The 22,241-nt window shown below is 38.2% G+C and overlaps 1 protein-coding gene across 1 annotated transcript in view; it reads left to right on the forward strand.

Annotated features, from left to right (window-relative positions):
* Positions 1 to 22,241, forward strand: part of crhr2 (corticotropin releasing hormone receptor 2) — a 41,272-nt gene that overhangs the window by 16,050 nt on the left and 2,981 nt on the right. The window contains exons 3-11 of the mRNA XM_085438677.1: positions 2,218 to 2,303; positions 3,223 to 3,329; positions 5,939 to 6,056; positions 6,156 to 6,309; positions 10,505 to 10,565; positions 10,665 to 10,737; positions 11,983 to 12,068; positions 14,593 to 14,728; positions 15,224 to 15,265. Of these exons, the coding sequence (XP_085294803.1) occupies positions 2,218 to 2,303; positions 3,223 to 3,329; positions 5,939 to 6,056; positions 6,156 to 6,309; positions 10,505 to 10,565; positions 10,665 to 10,737; positions 11,983 to 12,068; positions 14,593 to 14,728; positions 15,224 to 15,265 (863 nt within the window). The remainder of the gene's footprint in view (positions 1 to 2,217; positions 2,304 to 3,222; positions 3,330 to 5,938; positions 6,057 to 6,155; positions 6,310 to 10,504; positions 10,566 to 10,664; positions 10,738 to 11,982; positions 12,069 to 14,592; positions 14,729 to 15,223; positions 15,266 to 22,241) is intronic.

The following is a 22,241-nucleotide window of genomic DNA, read 5'->3' on the forward strand; positions in this document are numbered from 1 at the left end:
TAATGTCATCATACTGACTTTTAGCTTTATTCGCCTAAACTGAGACACCTGTGATTACTCTTCTTTTGTAATAAATGTGAAAAAATGTTTTTAATACCTTATTTATTTGCTGCTCAGTAGCAGCCACAGATTGAAATAAAAATAATTTGCTGTTCTATTTTTGTTAATTCAACAAGCTTAAATTTACTTCCCTGAGAACCATTGCAGTAGCTCAGTAAGACAATTTGCAAACTGCAAGTAATGAGTGAAGTGGTTATGGTGACACTACACTACACATCAAAGCCTCGGCATGTTTTTAAAATATCTTGGCGTTGTGCTTCACAGACATGTGGTGATGCAGTATTTAATCAGTATTTAATTCAAAAGAGTGTCTTTTCTACTCTGAGCACTACAAGCCACATTCACGTTGCACTCTTTTCTATGCCTTTAAAGTGGCTTTCACACCCACAGCTGGATGCCTAGGTGGAAAACTGAACCACTGACCTTATGATTGCTAGATGGACCCGAGTGCAAGACGAGCACGACCACACCTGACATTTCTAATTCTGCAGTTCAGTTTAAACTGCTATAATCTTCCTTTTCTCTCTACTATTATAAAAAATACAATTCACTTGTATTTTTATTTTTATTCCTATTTATTCTATTTATCCCCTTCGTATATTTTATTTTATTTATATATGTCTCTGTATTTATATATATATGTGTGCGTGTGTATATAATATTCTGTAACTCTGTAACTTCTGTCGGTGCTGTGCTTTTGGAAACTGAATTTCCCACAGGAACCCACCCGAGGGATTAATAAAGTTTTATCTTATCTTATCTTACTAAAATGATCCTTTTCAGCTATTTTATGCATGTTGCCTCCAAATGAATGCAATGTGTTGAAGTAATGCTCCTGTTAGAGATCCTTGCCGTCTTCACTGCTTGTAAAAACAACAAATTAAAAAAAAAATGCAGGTTCTCTCATTTGTTTGAATCAAACTTTAAACCCTGCAGACATGGAACCTTAAATGCACCGGGACTTTGCTGAATGCCACATGGCACTTGATCAATAAACACACTGAGGCAGTTTCACACGATGAATATGGTTTTAGAATACATAAAAAAAACAAACTAATTCACGGTGTCGTATACCACAGAGTCAGTTGTTTTATTGGTTTCACTGAATTGCCACTATGCCTGCACAAGTCGATCCCTCTCACATGGCTGAGAACTAGGATTTTCCCTCATGAAGAGCACAAAACATTCTGCAGTCACGACGTGTCGCCATCAGTCAAGTGAAGAGCTTAAACCAAGCTCATTTTAAATCTTATTTCTCCTTGTCTTGTGTAGCTGCCACAAGCAGTTTTGTGGTCTCTGCTGTCAAAACTGTCACATTATATAACATTAAATTGAATGCAAAGGATATTACTCTGTTCCTGCCACTGCTTCAAAAATTGAGGTGGACGTTGTCCTCGCTTTTTATTTTGTTGTTGACAAGAATGTTTGAATTAAGATGGGTTAATGTGAATGTTGCGGTTTACAGTTGGGTATGATATCAGTTTTCTAAACGTTCAGAGGAATGCATTTATTCATTCAACAATGCTTATTTTCAGGACAATATCAAAACCTTGCAGGATAATAAGTTACATTAATGATTGCATGGATTTGGAAAACTGCACAAATTAGTTAAATAAAGGAATAAAATTGATTAAATGAATACTTTAATTGGCCATCATAATAATACAAAGGCAGAAACATGCTGCTGTGTTCCCCCCTGCCCTCTATACATTTCCTAGTGTTAAAGAGATAACAAGAACCCACTGAATGCACAAGGAAGAACTTCAAAATGGAAAATGCAGTTCAAAGTTGATTATGGGGAGCGGGTTTTAAGAGATATGCAAATAAACTGACAGAGTAAGAGGCTTTGCATTTCCCCCTATGAATAAAAATTTGTATTGCTAAATTGGTATTCTGGGTGAGAGTCAGACGGATAGTAGTGCTCAACTTTGAACTGAGCTCTGAAGAAATTACAAGGATGGTTTAGCTTACCTACTTGGAAAACACTTTACTGTAACAGCAAATCACTGGTTTATGCCTGCTCTTGACTTAGCTGATTGCAGTGCTTTGGAATAATGAATATGCAAGATCTGTATTTATCTTTATAGCTCAACGTGCATTTTAAAACAATATGTTTGCGAGAATGCCAAAGCTTTACCGTTTTCTCTTTTCTTGCAGGGAGCGCTTACAGGGAATGTATGGATAACGGAACATGGGCGCTGAAGAGTAATTACTCCAACTGTGAACCCATTTTGGAGGAGAAGGTAGGTGACTGCAGGCGGGAGTAAATCCTGCAGTTCTTCAGAAAAACACTCATCATCGTCAGAAAAATTGCAATCGGATGCAACAATGAAAAAGAACCAAACAGAACCGTATGTCCCTTTATGATACGGTGCGGTTAAACCCCCCCCCCCACTTTAAAACATGTTCTTTTTGAGCAGTATTGTCTGTGTCTTTGTAAACAAAGCCGGAGGACAAACTGCAGGAGCGATGCACTGTATGTAGCAAGTTTTGGCCTGATTACCTCGTACTGTGGCTCCGATTCTGTGTCTTGCTCTATATTCTTAGATAATTTTAAGCCAAGACTGAAGTATGTCAATGACATTTGCTTTTTATAATCATAGTTAAATCTCAGTACAATGAAGCCTGGATTGAGTAGCAGCTGAAATGATGTAGAGACAGCCCTCTCATACAAATTATGTTCTTGTTATCATTCAAATTCAAAAATCTCGGACTAAAATTATTTAACTGCAGCCTAAGGGAAACGTATTTGCTCCACCAATGTTGGGATCATTAGGTCTCTCAATAATGTTTGCAAATGGAACAGTTTAAAAAGACAAAAAACCTACTTTCATTCAAGCATAGAATACTTTGCTAACTGCTTCATTAAAGATGAATGATTATTTGCATCAGTAATGTAAAAGCTTGGCTTTGAATGCACTCTGCATGCCACTGCCTCTTGGTTCCTCTACTATTGTCACGACCTAAGCATGTAATTACTTGTGACGACCTATTAGTGCACTGAACATGTATTAACATCTAAAATTTGCAGGGAAAAGGCACTCTTGTTGTTAAACTGCATGCACTAGATAGGTTCTTCCACTGTGTTTATACATTGCTTTGTCTTTGTTTCTATTATGCAGCTGTAACAATAAAGAAGTAATTCATGGGCTGTCTTTTCAGAGAAAATATCCGATGCATTATAAAATAGCGCTGATCATCAACTACTTAGGCCATTGCATCTCTGTGGGAGCTCTTGTCGTGGCCTTCATTCTCTTCTTGTGCTTAAGGCAAGTACAAAAATAGTGCATATTTGAAACGTGTCCTGTATGCACCTCATGGAAGACAATCAGTGAAATCCACATCATACTCACACTGCTTATCATTAACTTGCTTATGTCAGATGAATAGAACTCTGCAGCTCAGCCGCGATGGAGCACTCAGGCACGGAAGGGCCTAATGTGCGTTTCCCAACACTTGTGTTTGAAGTTGTATCTCTTTTCATATCCTGGCTTCAAAACACACACACACACACACACACACACACACACACACACACACACACACACACACACACACACACGATATATCAGTTATGACAAAAGAGGGCAAACACCAGCATCCTGAGATACTTTGTGTACTGAGGTTAGATCAATATGGGCTTCTGAAAGCAAATACCGATTATTTCATGGAGACTAAAATAGTTATTGTCTTCTGAGGTTAAATCTCCCTAGACTTCACAGAGAAATCAGCAACTATTTCTCCACATATATATTTATTCTTGGCCATTTCGGGAAATGCATTTGAAGAATCACCTGCAACTATAAGTCAGTGCTAAATCTTGTACAAAGATTAACTTTCAGCAGTGTTTTAAAGCTGAAGATGTCTACATTTTTAAAAAAAGTAAAACCCTAATTTGCATGAAAGTGCCTGTTCCCTGAGTCATAACTGTGTCAAATCTGAGCACACAAACATTATACATGCATTTTTAGAGTTAGCACACTTTTAGTTTATCATGAAGTTTTATGTAGTTCGAAACTAATCTCGTAATAATTGCCTGCAAACAGGAACTGGCAACTGGAAAAAATTGATTGGCCTAAAAAAGGCTCAGTTTTCACACACTGACTGCAATTACAGAACTGCCAGAAAATTGATCAAAGGTGTAAAAGCCAATAACCGGGCAAACCATTGCAGCGGCTTCATCCCAAGTATAAACTTATTTTGTCAATATTCCAGCCTATAATGTCATCTCACTGTGAATAAACTGTCCTTTACTTTTAAACTTTTGACACTTAGACAATGATGCAGGAGAGCACAAAAGAAGCAGAAAAAAAGTGCCTTGTGAAATTTTAAGACATTCTCTAAACACATATCAGGAGGCTGTCAAGGCCTTGAGAAACAAATGCTTTATTTATTTCTCCTTACTCCAGCAGATGAAGGATCCTGTTCAGCACTATCAGTTTTGTCCTTAACCACACTGCCTCTATCTTTCCAAGTCGTTCTCCTGCATTGTGCGACAGCTTTCTAAATTTTTTCTTCATACGATCTCACTTCTTAGAATTAATGCTGCATTGTACAACTGGTTCAAAATGCTGACTTCTGACAGGTACACAGAAGCACAGTCAGAAGCACAGTCGTATTTAGCCCTGTCTTAAAACGCAACACTGGCTTCCTGAGACATACAGGTTGAATTTCAAAATATTGTGGCTCACATATAAGAGGTTGAATGGGCTCGCTCCAGGTTATCTATCAGACATTTTACAGTCCTACATCCCATGCCACTCACTAATAGGGCATAGGATGTAACGATATATATCGGATGATGATATAAAAACGTCTATCGTTTCATTTGACGCTATCGTTTGTTTCGTGGTGTCGCAAAATAAACTGTTTACGGCAATATTTTTTTATGGTTTTGATGGTCACTGTAGTGGCTATGTTAATTTCTTAAAGTTCTCTCTTTCTCTTATATTTAATATAACCACACTGTGGACGGACAAGCGCCTGTTTTTATGCGTTGTCATTAGCAACAATGACGGTAACACCATCGCGTGTCCGCTTGTTTATGTTCCACATAAACCTTTCACAATAAAGCTCAAGATCCTGTTGAGACTTTTCAAAATAAGCTGAATCACGTGAAAGAGCAGATTATTTACTGATGAGAAGTAAAAAAGATCCACCAGGTGCTAAAAAATAAACCTTAGACTCAAACGTTAGAGCAGGCGTTTCCCCGCAGCACGCCGTGTAATAAATACTCACAAAGAAAACAGCGGCTGTTACAACTTATGCCTAAAAATGTATAGTTTCATGCATCGGTTAAAACACTCGACCCCAGGTACGCAACGCGCAGCTGGAAACACTTAAGGCAAGATGAGCTGCCTGAGATTCACAGAATTTACAGAAAATGTTACATTTGTGTGATTTATATCGTTATCGGACGATAGAATTCTTATATTGGGATATGAGATTTTGGTCATATCGCACAGCCCTACTCACTTATGTCCGCTGATTAACGTCTTACAGTAATTGGCTTGTGCAGATCACCCTGCAGTCTTAGTCGCAGCCTTGGAATTGTCTCTGTTTCTGGATTAGATCATTTTCCTCAGTAACCCAATCCAACTGAAAACCTACATCTTCTCATTAGCTTTTCTTTTCAGCTCAAATTACTGTAGTTTTAATTTATTGTGCCATTTTCATTCATTAATTTCATTAATTTAGTAGCTTAAATAATTATATTTTATTTCTTGTTCTTAAATCATTTTGTATTGTTTCTGTGATAGCACGTTGGTTCATGTGTCGTGTGCTTAAACGGTCTAGATGCAGTAATTAAACTGACCTGACTTGAGTTTGTTTTTCAAAACATCTTAATCAGCCATCTGCGTTTGGCTTATTGTTTTAGGAGCATACGATGTCTTCGAAACATCATCCACTGGAACTTAATCACCACCTTTATACTGAGGAATGTTATGTGGTTTTTGCTTCAGCTGATTGACCACAATATCCATGAGAGCAATGAGGTAACAGTAGTGATGTGTTATGGGGTTTGAAAGTATCACTGAGGTGTTAATTTACCAATACAAAGTCTTTAAAATCTTTTCTGAATTCTTTTTTTTCAGCCTTGGTGTCGCTTAATAACGACTATATACAACTACTTTGTGGTGACAAACTTTTTCTGGATGTTTGTTGAAGGATGCTACCTTCACACAGCCATTGTAATGACATATTCAACTGATAAGCTGAGAAAGTGGGTCTTCCTGTTTATCGGCTGGTGTAAGTATGATTGTTATCAATGCATTTGTCATGCTATATTCAGCTCAAGGCATTTTTTTATGAAACACATTTCATACTCTATGGAAAAACCATAGTGCTTTATAAACTCTATTCAAAGCATAAACAGGCTGAATATACAGACTTTAGTTTAATAAAATGGTAAAATGAAACAAAATAAGACAAAGTATTATTAGGTGACATTACCTTTACCTTAAGCCAAGCTATCATCTGTTTGGACACAATGAACATAAGCTTTCCTTTGATGAACCAATACTTTTAAATGAGTGGATTGTGTAAAATGCACCATTTCAAAGGCCTTGAATAAATCTAAAAACAGGGCACAGCAATGATATTTTTATCCACTGTGTTATTAAAATCTGTCACTGTATTTATAGAAGTTTTTTTTTCCATTTTACTATACTCTGATCTCTCTAAAAACTAGCTGATAAGGTTATAAGACATTTCTTTAGAAGATTAAAGTACAGCAGAAAAAAAATTGGAAAGCGGCTCGTACGAATGTCAAATATTTATTTATTTGTGTTATTGATTCTTGAAGGACATACATAATCAGGTAATCATTAAATCAGCAACCAGGGCACACATGCATTTAAACATGTAGACATGATCAAGACGGCCTGCTGAAGTTCAAACCAAGCATCAGAATGGGGAAGAAAGGTGATTTAAGCGACTTTGAACATAGCTGGGATTTTTTAATAAATCCTCTTGAGAATTTACAGAGAACGATTAAAAAAACAAAAAAACAAAACAAAACAAAAAACAGTTCCCTGGGTGAAAATACCTCTTTGATATCAGAGGTCAGAGGAGAATGGAAAGACTGCTGCAAGCTAGTGGAAAGGCAGCAGTAACCACTCATTACAACCAAGAAGAGCATCTCTGAATGCACAGCTCTTCAGACCTTGCAGCCACGTCAGAAGATCAGACTTGGCGCCACTCCTGCCAGCTAAGAACAGGAAAGTGAGGCTCCAATTCACACAGGCTCACCGAAATTGTACAACAGAAGATTGGAAAAATGTTGTCTGGCCTAATGACTCTCAATATTTTCTGCAGCACTGTCAGAATGGTGGAAACAGCATGAACAGAGGTGGCAATGTGATGATAAAATACTAGTATATAAGTATACAATTTTTATGTAAATTGAAATAATCCTTAAATGTACTCAGCTTGAATCAGTTAAAGAGAACATGAGCAGAAAAAAAGAAGGAAAATGAAAAATAGCCCTGTTTTTTGTTGCCTACATTGTAGAGGGTAACTTTGCCTCTAACGAGGAACATGAGTAGCGAAGAGGTTAAAGTGGGATTCAGCAGGTGAGGGAACCCTAATATTAGTTGTGGTTCAGCGTGGGGAAAAAGAATCGCAGCTCACAATAATTTCTATTGAGAGCTCCAGTAGGTTTTCTTAATGTAGCGGCTGTGATCAGCTGATCTAAATCCACCACAGTGCAGCAAGTTAACCAGTTTATCCTGCACTAACCTGCAGAGTATTTTCATGCAACCTTTAACCTCCTAAGACCTAAACTCTTCCACGGCATGCATTTTTTTTACCTTGTTTTTCTTTTTATGAAAAATGAGAGCCGCATATGAGGATATTCATTTAAAATTTTGATAGAACAGTAGCAGTATAATGTCCTCATAAGTGGATATCAGGCCCTTGTAGAGCAAAACTGTATTTTGGTCTAAATAACCCAAAATGTGATGTCCACATATGTGGATGCCAGGTCCTAGGAGGTTAAATAGCACAGTTAGTCTTGCTCAGTTTGTTTTGCAGCATGTTTCACAATATGAAAAAAAAAAAACATGTCGCATTTACAGACCTGTACATACCTGATTAAAAAATTTGAAAACTTGCATATCCAATTTATCAAACACTACTGAGCAGTCCTTACCTTTAAATCTAACCTCTGTTCTTCATCTCCTGTCCTGCCTTTCTTATCTTTCTCTGAGTGACGTTAGCGCTCTTTCTTTTCTCTCCCTGTGAAATACAGCAGCTGGACCTTCAGCTAGAAAAAAAACTGCGAAATAAACTGAACACAGACAGTTTGTTTGTTAAGCTGATAGAAACACTGCATTTGAAATTACCTGCCACAGTGACAAAACGTCACTCCTTTAATACTCGCTTGTCTTCTGTAGAGCTGACTATGGCACACGTTTGGTTTTGTTGTGTGTGTGATGCTGTTATGTCAGTATGAACCAAAGGCTTTGAGGAATTCAACCTTGTTCGATCTATGCCATGAAATATTAAGGCAGTTTTAAAGGCAAAATTGGATCCAACATGGCGCTAGCAAGCTGTAACTAACAGAGTGACTGGTGAATGTGCTCAAAATTAGAAAAAGAACAGTTTGTCAAACAATACATATACTCAAAAGGAGAATTTCACTTTTCTTGCATTAATTGAAAACCAGGTTGTGACAAAATACTGTTATCAGGCGTTATTGTTTGAACTGAACATGTGCCCGAGAGTACAATCACTTCTCCAGTGAAGAGGAGGGAAACTCTTTAGTGGTTCATATCCGAGATAAGACTTTAATTTAATGAAAGAACCGGCATGCAGCGTGCTTGACTTTGAGTCCTGAATATACAGCAGATATCCCATCATGACCCTATAAATGATCTCACCTTGACTGATAAATCAAGCATATTATATGCTGTACAGAGCCAACATCATCAGGGACAGAAATACACAAAGTATTCTGCTCGCATGCTTCCCGGAAACACTGAGATTTTCTCCTTCTGTTTATGTAATGGACATAGTGTGCTCAGCAGAAAGAAAAACCCCTCATACTTTACTTCAAACTAGGTCATGAGAAAATGAGTTAATGGAGCTTTGTGAGCACAAGATTAAAATATGAAATCTTATCAGCAGATGTAGAGAGTAGATGACGGTGAATGACAGATGGATGATATTATTGGGAAGCTAATGTTAGCTTTGAAATAGAAATAAAAAAAAGATCTCACACATATTCATCAGATTTTTAATTCTCTAATATGATTTTAATAAGAATATAATAGTAAGTACTGGCAGCTTGTCTCAAAAAGATTAGATTAGCAGAGTAGTTCCTATTTGCAGGTCCACTCATCCACTCCACCTCCATATATAAAGTATTATCCATTTAAGTCGTTAATTTCATATTAACAATCATAGAGTATGTACAATATAATATATGCTTTATTTTAAATGGGGTTATTGCAGGTGCTTTCTCATTGGGTTTCATTTGGAGAGGCTTCTAATTAATTTCATTAGGAGGTGATAGAAGTGGGGCGCATGAAATCTGTCCGCTACCACAGGTCTGATGAGCTGGGATCAAAACTGCTTTTGATGTGTGTTTTATTTAAAGTGATTTTACTGATACTTTTCAGATTTACGAACATTTCGTCCGATTTGTGGACATTTTCCTCCTGCAAAGCTGTTATATGTTACATGTAACGAAAAATTTGATGAAAAACAGTCTGAAGACAGCTAATAAAATTAGTATGCTCTGAACGGTGATTGCATTCGCGTTTGATTGATACGGTCAGTGCAGTTGCTCTTTTCTGGAGAGGTCAATGCTTTTTATAAGAAATCTCAGCCTATTCAAGCACACTTGGTCTTACTTTGTCAGGCCTGGCACCTAACACGCTGATTTGACACGTTAACGCATGGCCTTTATTCAGCAGTGACTGATTTTAGAGGTATGGTGAACTGGTCCTTTTTTGTTTTATTAAAGCAGTTAAAAAAGATTGTTTTGATTTGTGTTGTTTGTTTTATATGTGAAAAACCTTCTATTTACTTTGTCAAAGCATCAACATCAAAACTTTTTCCAGATATACATTACATGCTGGACTAGGGGAAGCAGTTGTGATTCATGAGTTATATGGTATGACTCTGAAGCCCCTTTTGGCAGAGATTATGCTACTGTTGCCGTTACTCTATAACCCTTGAGGGCAGTAAAAATTGGAGCATGTTCTGTTTTAACTTGATTCTTTGTAGTTGAAGCGTGTTAGTTTGTTATCCCCTCCCCCTCCCCATGGCTGTGCATGTAACAAAACAAAAACCGAAAAGCAAAGAAAAAAAAAAACAATCTTTGATTTTTGTCTTTATTATTCTGACCTTCTTTCTTCAATTCCATGAAAAAAAAAATCTGTTTACCAAATACGTTTTATTTTATTTCCACTTACACGACTCTTCCTTGTTACTCCAGGTATTCCGTGTCCTATAATTGTGGCTTGGGCCATAGGAAAGCTGTATTATGAAAATGAACAGTAAGAAATCCCCTAATAATTTGTGGCCACATAATTAGAATGTTTTCTGGATAATTTCTTTAATTAACGGTACGTTTCTTCTTCTTTTCCTGTCAACAGATGCTGGTTTGGTAAAGAACCTGGAAAATACATGGACTACATTTACCAGGGACCTGTTATTCTTGTGCTTTTGGTGAGCTACAACAAAGAAAACGGACTGTAAATTTATTGCCATTAATTTGACATTATTTGCTAATTAACATAGAAAATCTGCCCTATACTGATTTTTTTTTTTTTGCATTTCTGTGCAGTGACTAGATTAGAAAGTCACAAAAGCAGTACAGTGCAAAAGTACTGAGCCCCTCACTTTTGAATATTTTGTGCAGCCATTTATTGAAATGTGCAAACATGGAACATTTTTGGTGTGACCACCTTTATTCTTCAACACAGCCTGAGCTCTCTTCGGCAAGCTTTCCAGCAATTCCTTTAAGCAGCCTTCAGGCTCGAAAAAGAACTTTTACAATACCAGCAAGCTTCAAAGGCAGCACGACCAGCTGGTCATACCAACATATTGACTTTCAAGTATTCTTCAGGACAGTCTGGACTCTCTTAGACAAGCTTTTTTTGTAATTTCTTTAAGTAGTCTTCAGAATTAGGCTTCTTTGAAGGACATCAAAAGCTTTTCTTTGGATGTTGTGTTTTGTTCTGTTCTCCATGAAGATGATCCTACACTTTTTCAACAATGTTGTGGTCTCAGCTCTGTGGAGGCCAATCCATGACTAATAGTATTCCACTGTGTTTTTCTATCCAGGTAAGACTTTAGTATATAGATTGTTTGAAATACAAAAAAAACCCAAGCTGTTGCCAATCAGATGCTTTAGATATGATATTACATAGTTAATCAATATCAATTAATTTCACTTTTCTGCATTTTTGATTCCATATGAAAAATACAGCCCCAAAGCAGGACACAGCTTCATGTTTTTACATATGGCCAGTGGTCAGCATTAAGTGAACTGACAAACAAAAAGCATCCCACTGAAAATGGTCAGGTGCAAGGACTGGACTGAAAATGAATTAAAAAGGACTCAATGTCCAAAGAAAAACTTCTGTCTGACTCCTTTGAAGCTAAATATAAAGAAATGAGGGATGACTCATGACTTTTGCACAGAACTGTAGTCTTAAGGGTTTCCAAACAAAAGACTTCTGAAAATAAGAAATTGATTTCACATAAATGTTTGTGCTTATGTAAGTCCTTAGCAACATGTAATATGATTAATCACTGTCTTGTTAAGGAAGATTATATGCTGTGACGAGTGTTACTTCTTCTCTCCCAGCTCAACACTGACTGAGCTGTCTGATATTTTCCCCTCTGTATAATATAAGTCATTAGCACAGCATTTTAAAGTAATAATTTCCTTATGTCTTCTTCTTCTAGATAAACTTTGTTTTCCTCTTCAATATAGTTCGAATTCTTATGACCAAACTAAGAGCTTCAACCACATCAGAAACAATACAGTACAGGTGAGTTGATTCTGTTGGTAACTGCATATAAATTTAGGAGCAGTACACTTTGTCTTCCTTCTTTCAAGGACATTAAGGAGTGTTTCAGAAGAAGCACATTTTTAGAGTGATTAGACTCATTTAAACCTTTATCATCAGCATCAGACCTCATTTCATACAAATCTAAGAGCGTTAATATCCTATCAGTGAACAGATGTTTGGTGATCAAAGGGTCCGGTGTTAATGATAATTAAATCAAACTGCTATTAAGGAAGAAATCTGTTATTGTGGTTGTGACTTTTGCCTTATGACTTTAAGGCTAAGTATTGGAAATTTTGTGGGAAAAGAAACTAACTTCACTAAAAAACTGTGCTGTGATTTGGTGTCTTGTGAAATTTGGATGGTAGAGTCATAGACCACATGAAAGCATCCATCCAACCTTGTATGAATGGTTCAGGCTTTTGGTGGTGCTGTGATGGTGTATGGGGGATATTTTCTTGACATACACTGGGCCCTGTTGTACTACATGATCATCATTTAAACACTGACCACCTCCATCCCTTCATGACTACAGTGTACCCATCATCTGACGGCACAAAGCTCAAATCATCTCCAAGTGGTTTCTTCGACATGACAATAAATTCACTTCGCAAATGCCAAATGTCGCCACATGTCAATTCAACAGTGCACCTTTCGGATCTGGTGAATGGGAGGTTCACATCATGAATGTGCAGCTGACAAATCTACAGCAACTGCGAGATGCCGTCATGTTAAAACGGATCAAAGTCTCTGAGGAATGTTTGAGGAACCTTATTCAAACTATGCCACAAAGGATTAATGCAGTTCTAAAGGCAAACAGGGGTCCAACACAGGTCTAACCTGGTAACCAGTGTGCTTAATAAAGTATATAATAATAATAATATAAGCCTGAAACAAAATAAGTATATTGTCTTGTCTTGTAACTTATTACAGGACACTGCAAAAGTACTACAAATGTGCTTCTTACCCATAAAATAAAGATTCAAGACAAACGCCTCAACCTTAGTGAACTCAGTTGCAATACTTCATGCAAGAAGTTCTTTCATTTACACGCACTAGTAACAGTTAAAGGGGAAAAACCTTGGGTTTGTCTGATTCTGTGTGCCTGAGAAGAGAGCAGAGATTTAGCGTGCGCTTGAGAGGCACGAGCTGAGTGCATACCTGAATTATGCTGTTAGGTTGTAGATCTGGAATGGCTGAAATTGCTAAAAGAGTGAGCTTGTTTACCTACCTGCTGTTACTGTGTCAAGTGTGTTTTTCTCCAGTGGGGATTATTTCAAGCGCACAGAGTGTTTTCAGTGTCACGGCTCAGACAATCTGAGTGTAGTCTTTTCAGGCTGGGGCTGGATTGCTGGTGATTGTTGTGAGCCATACAAATTTAAGCAAATGAAGCACAGGGGTTTCAAGCTGAACTTCTTGACCTTAAAAAAACCGATTGTTTTAAAATGAAAATTATAATCAGTAAGGGCAAAGAAAGGTTTGTGGTCATCCCTAAATTATGGGACTGTCATAGCTCATATTAAAAGTCCCCACCATGGTCTTTTCTGTTATTCCTTGAATTAGGTTTGGCTGTTGCCCTTATGATCTTGAATCTTTTTCTCACGTGAGTGCTTTCAGAGTTTTCCCTGTCTGAGCCTGTGCGTATTTTGTTCTGCAAGTATTGGTTTTTTTTGTCCTTCTTTCTTTTACTTGCCCTTTTGTTTTCCTCATGTGGCTTTATGTGTTTTCACTTTCTTTTTCCACCCTGATTTGATTGATTTCTCCTGTGTCTTATTATCCCTCTCCCTAGTCCGTATAGGCGTTGTTACATCTCTCGCCTGTTCTCGAGACTCCCTTGTTTTCTGCTGCCTCCCTGTGTTTTGGATTGCTCCTGTTGGGTTTTAGATTCCATGGATTTGGATTCATTTGAGTTTTTCCATCACACTTCACACTGCTTTTGGTTGTCTATGAGTTCTAGATTAAGGTTTCTAGTTTATCCATCCACTTGCCAGTGCCTGCTGTGTCTGCTTATTGGATCCTCTTGTGAACATTTCAAAGTATGGGACAGTTTGAGCTTTATTTTGGAAAAACAAATTCAGAGAGCCGAAGCAAAATTGGCTTGGACGTGCTCAGAGGAGGCGTAGTGGACATGTTGGACATGTGACAGGACCACAGAGGAGGTTTATGGATGCAGTGGAGGAGGACATAAATCATCCACATTTTCATCTATAGATGTGATGGCTTATTGTTGCATTGCAAAACCAAGAAAGCTAAACTTTGCTCTTATTCACACTGTCAAAATTATTACAGAAGAGCTAGAATTATATGTGACATACATATTTTTGCTACCCCTGAAAAGGGGCCCATCTTCCAATCTGAAACATCCATGTGGTGGAGGGTGACATTTTTATTTTTATCCCTGTCTGCCGCTGACACAGAGTCATGCATTTTCCAGAATCCACTGGGCTGACATTCAAGGCTCAATTTTTGCAATTCTATAAATGAGACTCCAACTCTGTCTTCACAGAAAAGCCGTGAAAGCAACACTAGTCTTGCTACCTCTGCTCGGCATCACCTACATGCTCTTCTTTGTGAATCCGGGGGAGGATGACATCTCGCAAATTGTGTTCATCTATTTCAACTCCTTTCTACAGTCTTTTCAGGTGAGATTATGATTAATAATACAGTGTGACAGTGGCCAGAGTTTGAAAGCTCACACTCACTGCCCACAAAGCTAAAAATATGAATCATTCTGATTTCTTAATGTGTTTTTATCTCAGAGTTGTATCGCTACTTTAAAGAGCGACTTTTCAGGTTCTAAGGCTTCTTGTGGGAAGATGATTTGAAGTAGCATCCTGGCTGCGCTTACACACAACATGGCCCTCCTACCTCATGTTCAGTGCTCTCAGCTGTCAGGAATAACAGAGCCATGTGGGCATGATTTCTGCTCTGTGGCTATTATTTATTTATTTATCTCCTGTGCTTAAATGTAGGGCTGAGTAGGGGGAGGGGGGGTTCGAGTAGAGCTTTAAAAATTCTATATTTTGCTTTGGAAATTTGTTTTGCCTTTTCTTTATAATGATTGCGTCTAATTACAGTGCCATTACATAATACAGGCACATTTTCTGCTTCTAATTCTAATGTGTCTTATTTTGCAGGGGTTCTTTGTGTCAGTGTTTTACTGCTTTCTAAACGGAGAGGTGAGTCACTGGAGTTTAGCAAAACGCCCGTTATTTATGATGTTAATTTTACTGTCAATGTCTTTGGAGTTTTTTCTTTGATACACAAGCTTAATAAAACCATAAATTGATAGCCTTAATTCGTTTTAATATTGTTTTTCTAACTTGCCTCCAAGTTAACATTTTTATGTTCAACCAGGGGGAGGATCAAGTAGCTGTAATAGAAAAGAAAATGCCAAAGAGTTTCCGTGCAGTCAGTGAAATAACAGCATAGAAAACTTTTATGAGGCTGTCTCATTTTTGCCTGATTGAAATAAAAGCAAATTACCAAAACTCCAGCTGGTTGAAAGTCATTAACGCCATTATGATTACACATAAATTGTGATAAATTGTGATAGAAAAAAAATGAAGGACTCTCTTGCTGCGCGCTCTCATCCCTAAAATTATTGAAACTCGGGGGTAAAGAGTTTGTTAATTTAATGACGTGATGTGAAGAAATTGAGTCATCCTATTTGAACAGATATTAATTGCAATTTAAGACTCTGAGTGGCAAACAACAAAACGAAAAAAGCAATTGTGTGACTTTAGGCCACATTACAAACGACTGCTGTAAAGCGGTCCTTATTTAAAAAATGAAAAATTAGGAGGCTTGACTTAACTATTGCTATTTATTATATGATTTTGCTAGTATAGTGCATAAAAACCACCCAGCTCTGTCACAGCTTGTTGTTTTCCGATTTTGGTTTTTGTCCATATGGACATTCTGGCTTCCTGTCTTTGTCTGGCTTTAGTATCATTTTTAGAAAAAGAAATAGTGCATAAATATGTAGAACACTTTTCAAACCACAGCTACAAAATGCTCCACTAATATAAAACAAAATACAAAATGACAAATACCACAAATATAGAAATGTCATCAAAACTTACGCTCCCTTTTTATGTGAGCTGTCAGGGTGGGTGTGACACTTTAATATAACCCCTGATTTGGCTTCATTAGTTGGAAGGAAATTTGGAGCTATCCAGCTTTTTATTGCCGAAAGACGGACAGGGATCTGAGAATGGTCAGTATAGTTTATATATCATCTGACATAAATAGAGCTTAACACAAGTAGAATCAAGACTAATGAGAGACTAATAGATCTATTTGCAGGACTCAAACTGAAATTGATTCAATTGGCTACTGACGTGGTTCATAAGACAAAAATATCCAGTACCAGGGGATCCAATTATTAATTTCTTCTGCAGTGGTCAAAGTCAAACCGTGTTATGTTTACTACTGTCAGTTATCTAGACACAGAACAAGTGTTAATTGAAAGAATTTGTGTCAAAACATCCTTTTTCTGTCATAACGCTGTGTGAGGCAGGCAGGAATAGGACCCAAAAACGCAGAACACACATGCAGGGCTGAACTCACTTTACTGCTGGATTCAGAAACTAAGCTAACTGAAAAACTAAACAAAACAAAACTGGAATGACACTAAGAAACTAAACAGCCAGAATACACAGCCAGAGGAATGAGGGAGATCAAGAAGAGGCCGGAGGAGACACAGGCATATACACACCAGGATTAAGGGCAGAGAGGAAACACCTGGGAAACACGGCTGGACATAATCTAACTGACGAGACAACAGTGGCGTGTCTAGAAAATTTTTGTTGGGGGGGCCAGGTAGGGGCACAGATTTGGAGAAGGGTGGCAGATTTAATTGGCAGATAATGTTTAAAAAAAAAAATTCTACCAACCATTAACCATAATTCAATAATCCTATAAACCTAATAACCAAATGCACTTTTAACTCTTATTAGAATGAGATTTTAACCACTACGGTGCAAAGTTTTTAGATACTGCGTTGATAAAGTACAAGAGATACAATCAGTGCTTTGTCAGTGTTTACTCAGCATTCAAGGACAGCAATATTTGCATAGTATTTTTACTGACATATACTGCACATATGTTTTGGGCAAAAACATTTTTGAATATTAAAATACGAACATTTGTAACAAACAATTGACAAATTAGCCAGTTCCAATGTAAAACTTTCTCTGCCTGTTAAAAAAAGAAGATAATCTTCTCACAAACTGGTGTTTGATTTTGAAACAGGAAAAAAGTGGAGAAACAACTGAAAAGACTAATATTTGAATAAAACTTTCTATGCTGCCTTATGGTAAACTTTGGTAATATTGATAAAGAACAACACTGGCTGATGATGAAATACATTCAGCTGGCATGGTGACACTGCCAGTATAACCTGCAGGGCTGGACTGGGACAGAAAATCGGGCATTTTGACTACAGACCGACCCACCAGGTATTAAAGCCATAAAGCCTTTGAATGAAAACAAACCCTGTTGTGACAGTGATGTACAGTCTTTTTGGTATATGTATGATTTCTATACATTTTACGTCAGATAAAAACTTTGGTTGTAAGATTTAGATAATTATTTAATAAAAGCTAGATATTTTAAATGAGAATAAGAAAGAAAAGTATTTCTTTGTGCCCCCTTTCCCTGTTAATGCCCTACCTGGCCCCCTGGCAAAACTTTGCTAGACCCGCCCCTGCACAGTTACCAGCTGTCAGCTACATAAAAAAGGATCCTGGTGGGTGGTCTTCACGTTTCCCTCTCACCAGATATCCAAACCGACATCATGACCAGCAGCTTTACAGCTGTGGCTCCAGCAAACATCAGCTGATACTAGAAATTAATATTAAATAAATTCTAACAACAGCCGATCAAGCTTAAACGTGCTGCTGTTGTTTAGCGCAACATCTGCTGGTTTCCTCTTTCTGGCGCAAAGTGGGCGATAAACAAACAAGAGAGAAAAGATCAGCTGATCATCGATCAGTTTCATGATTGAAGTAGCAACAGGAGAGGCAGGATGAGAGAAGAGGCAGCTGTGCAGCGTAAAGACAGAATAAATCCAGCTTTGTGTCTTTTTCCATTCTAGCTGAAGTTCGGGACAAACTGCGTCTCTTCTCAGCTCAATACGAAACGTGTAATATTTTCTCTGATTGAGGGACCATTCCATTTTTTTAAGGAGCCGTTGGCAACTCTACTAACTAACCTTATGAATAAAATAAAGTTCACTATCAGTAACATCATAGCAACCGAACAGCTGTATAAAAACTCCAAGCTGGCTAGAACGCAGTATGAGTTATTGCAACTGACAGTAAAAAGTCAGCACAACGAAAATAAACTCCACCTAAACTTAGTTCATATCTGACCCAGATAGACTGCAGGTCATAACTTCTTACCTGAAGTTCAGTTCACCTGACACTCGGACTGGCGGCTGCCTCGGGGCTCTCCTCCTGCCTCCCCTTCCCTCATCCACCTGTTGCCTCTGTGGAAGCCCCGCCATAGCCACCACCAAACAACGGAGTTATTTCTACACATCGACCTGCATCTGGCCAATCCACCACCTCTCATTGTTCATGCCGTTACAAAAAAAATAAAAAATAAGTCAAATAAGCCCGATGGCCAGTCCAGCTATGTTAACCTGCAACCAAATCTGCAGCTCCATACAGCAATGTTACGACTTAGATTACATCTTATAACTCATAACTCTTATGTTAGCTCCCCTCTGTAGCATACTGTCTGAAATATTCCACGGCTGCAATTATTCTTTAAGTGTTATTTTTTCCTTGGTATTCTAATTTCACCGAAGTTTACTAAACTCAACAAACTTAATATTACTTACCGGGACATTTATTCTGTCCTCATTTTCTTTCACCGAAAAATTGTTTCCTGCAGTGCTGTCTTTCGTGCTTGGCTCTCCTACCTTTGCTAACATGATGCACATAGCGCAGAAGCCGATGCTGCATTCACTTACACTCGGATATCTGAGCTTCACCGTGAAAACATAATCGGACATTTGATATTTGATTGAATTTTATTGTTTTGCCTTTGGGGTGGCACCTGGGGTGGTCAGTCTGGTTGGGGGGGTGGCCTGTGCCCCCCCAGGCCACCCCGCTGGACACGCCATTGCGAGACAAGGGAACCAAAACTGAACAAGATGCACACAGGACAAGAGACTGTCAGAATAAAACAAGAAACATGCACTGAGCCGCAGACTGACTGAATACAGGGAACAGAGGGAGGAGAAAGAGACGAGTAGGTAGACACAGACAGGGGGCAAGAGAGTGAGAGCAACCAGTCAGACACACAGAGACATGACTGGGAAACAGGCGAATAAACAGGGAGACAAGAGAGACTTCACAGGGAGGCACAAATAACTAACACAGGAGATTCTGGGGAGGATGCACACAGACCGAGACAAACGGGACACGAAAGGGAACAAAACTTGATGTACGAAGAAATAACCCCAGGGCTCTCAAACTGAACATAATAATCACAAATACTCCATGAAGAAAGAACAAGAGCAAACAATGCAAAACAAAATGCCTCATGAAGCCAAACAAACTCAAAACACTAGGTCAACGACCCAGGTCCATGACAGTTTCAGATACTGGGTCAATTATAGACCGGCAAGCCATTGAAATCAAATGAAACATTACGTCCTTCAAGTCTAAAGGATGCATTTATTTATATAGTGAGGCATAGTGTTAGCATGTTTAGTAGGAAATTTGAAGCGTTGACTTAAGTCAGTGGTGTCCAACTCCAGGCCTGAAGGGACGATGTCCTGCAGGTTTTAGATGTGTCCTTGATCCAACACAGCAGATTTAAATGGCTAAATGACCTCCTCAACATGTCTTGAAGTTCTCCAGAGGCCTGGGAATGAACTAATCATTTGATTCAGGTGTTTTGACCCAGGGTGAGATCTAAAACCTGCAGGACACCGGCCCTTCAGGCCTGGAGTTGGACACCCCTGACTTAAAGGTATACTGATTGAGTTGATTATCTTGAGTTGAGGTAACGTGGTTGTAATTTTGTAGCAAGGATTTTGCTTTTTGAGACTTTTGGATTAATATTGATGTTATCTGGAATTGTTGAGGCTCTTTAGTCAAAGATCTTGAATTGATCAAAGCAAACAGAAACACTGAGGCATATGCATCATTGTGATGGAAAGAAAGATTCCTGAATAAAACTCTGTTGGAGGATTTCATAATGAGAGGGACCGCATTTTCCGCTCTTAACCCAAATGAATCAATCAGATGCTTTCTGGCAGCCAAACCATGAAACACTTGAGGGAAGATGAACAACTTTAATAATTGACTGACACTTTTCGGCTTGTGGCCTTCATCAGGGCCTTCATCAGGCCACATCTTCCCTCAAGTGTTGCTGGAGTTCCTGCATTGTGAATTCTTTCATCCTCTCCATGCACCTTGGAAGTAGGTGAAGTTGTGCCAGAAATTTTTGCAGCCAAACCATGAAACAAATTAGTAAGTCATGTTGTTACAAGTGCACAGTCAAGTTTCAACATTTTGGGGATAGACATAAATATGCGTAGTGTTGTTTTTCTTAGTTTACTGTACCCATATTAATTAAACTGGCTTTTCTTCAGTGGTCTGGTGGAATGAGTCAGGAGGATTGTGTTGGGACTCTTGATTGAGCCGATAGTGAAGCCAAAATGCTGTGTAACTCTTCACAAGTGAAGTAGACGTATAACTTCTGAGAAAGAAACCTTTTTTTTCCAGGGCAAAGTTGCCAGGCCTTTTAAGCAGTTTCACTCAATGATTTGATGCATGCAATTTTTATGTTCTGGGGGACCATTGAAATTCCCATTCTTTTAAATGGGGTCTTTAAAATAAGTGCCCAAATAACTGCCTAAAAGTGTTAAGAAGATGTCAAGTCCTAGCAAGTGGCAGGACCTGCATCAAAAAACATTGACTGCAGTCATTAAAATTAATGTGAGTGTGGAAAACTTTGTACCTGACTTGGATTCAAAGGACTGAATACGGACACGGGGAGGTGGATGAGCAGCAGAGACAGAAATTAGGTTTTGTGGCCAAATATGCTGAAATCACCATTTATTTGATTTTAAAATATAACGCCAGATCATGGTGGAAGGTTGTGAAGGTGACTTTTATTAAGAATCACATTCAGAAATTTTTAATAAAAGAAAAACCTATAAATCGAGACAAAAGGACAACAGACGGGGAGTATAACGATTATGTCACGTTTGATCGTAATCGAGAGGAAACAGAAATTAAATCAGTATAATAATGGGGTTTAATTTATACATAAAGACACACATTGTGGGAACAGAGCCCTTTAAATTATTGGCAAAAAAGTTATATTTTTTTAATATAACATTTTTACCTGAATATTATTTTTCATTAGTTAGTTAATTAGTTAATGTGTTTACGGTCTCATAGTCTACCGTTAAAGTCATACATTTACAGTCATGAGAAAATCAGAGTTTTAACAGGACTCATTATAATCTTGTTAAAAACTTAGCACACCCTTACTGCTTCCACAGGAATGCAGTGGGTATTGTAAGTAGCAGCCAGGTGCTGCTAATCAAATGCACTCGATCAGCTGCTCATCAACAAGTGTGACAACCTCTTTGGTGACAGAAACAGCAAAAAATCCAAGAACCACATCGCAGACTCTACAGGATTTAGTTAGCATGTTAAGTGTTAAAGTTCATGAAAGTATAATTAGAAGAAAAACGAGCAAGCACGGTTTGTTTAAAAGGGTTGTCAGGAGAAAGCATCTCCAAAATCACATGGCAGGAACGCTTAGGTTTGCAAAGTTGCAACTGAACAAACCACAAAACGTCTGGAACAATGTCCTTTGGACATGTGAGGCCAAAGTAGGGATGTTTCGCCATAAAGCACAGTACCATGTGTGGAGGAACCCAAACACAGCAAATCAGCACAAACACCTGAGACCAACTGTCAGCACCGTGTTGGAGGGCTGATGATTTCGGCTGTTTTTTGCTGTTACAGGACCTGGGTACCTTGCGGTCACTGAGTCGACCACAAACTCCTCTGTATACCAAAGTACTCTTTCAAATGTGAAGCCATTTGTCCAATAGCTAAATCAGCAGCAAATCTATAACAGAATCTGAAAAAGAAAAGAGTCAAAGTGTTATAATGC

Source organism: Copadichromis virginalis, linkage group LG18 (assembly GCF_057382275.1).
Source record: "Copadichromis virginalis isolate Kocher_CV1m ecotype Utaka linkage group LG18, C_Virginalis_male_GT1.1, whole genome shotgun sequence".
Lineage (NCBI taxonomy): Eukaryota > Metazoa > Chordata > Actinopteri > Cichliformes > Cichlidae > Copadichromis > Copadichromis virginalis.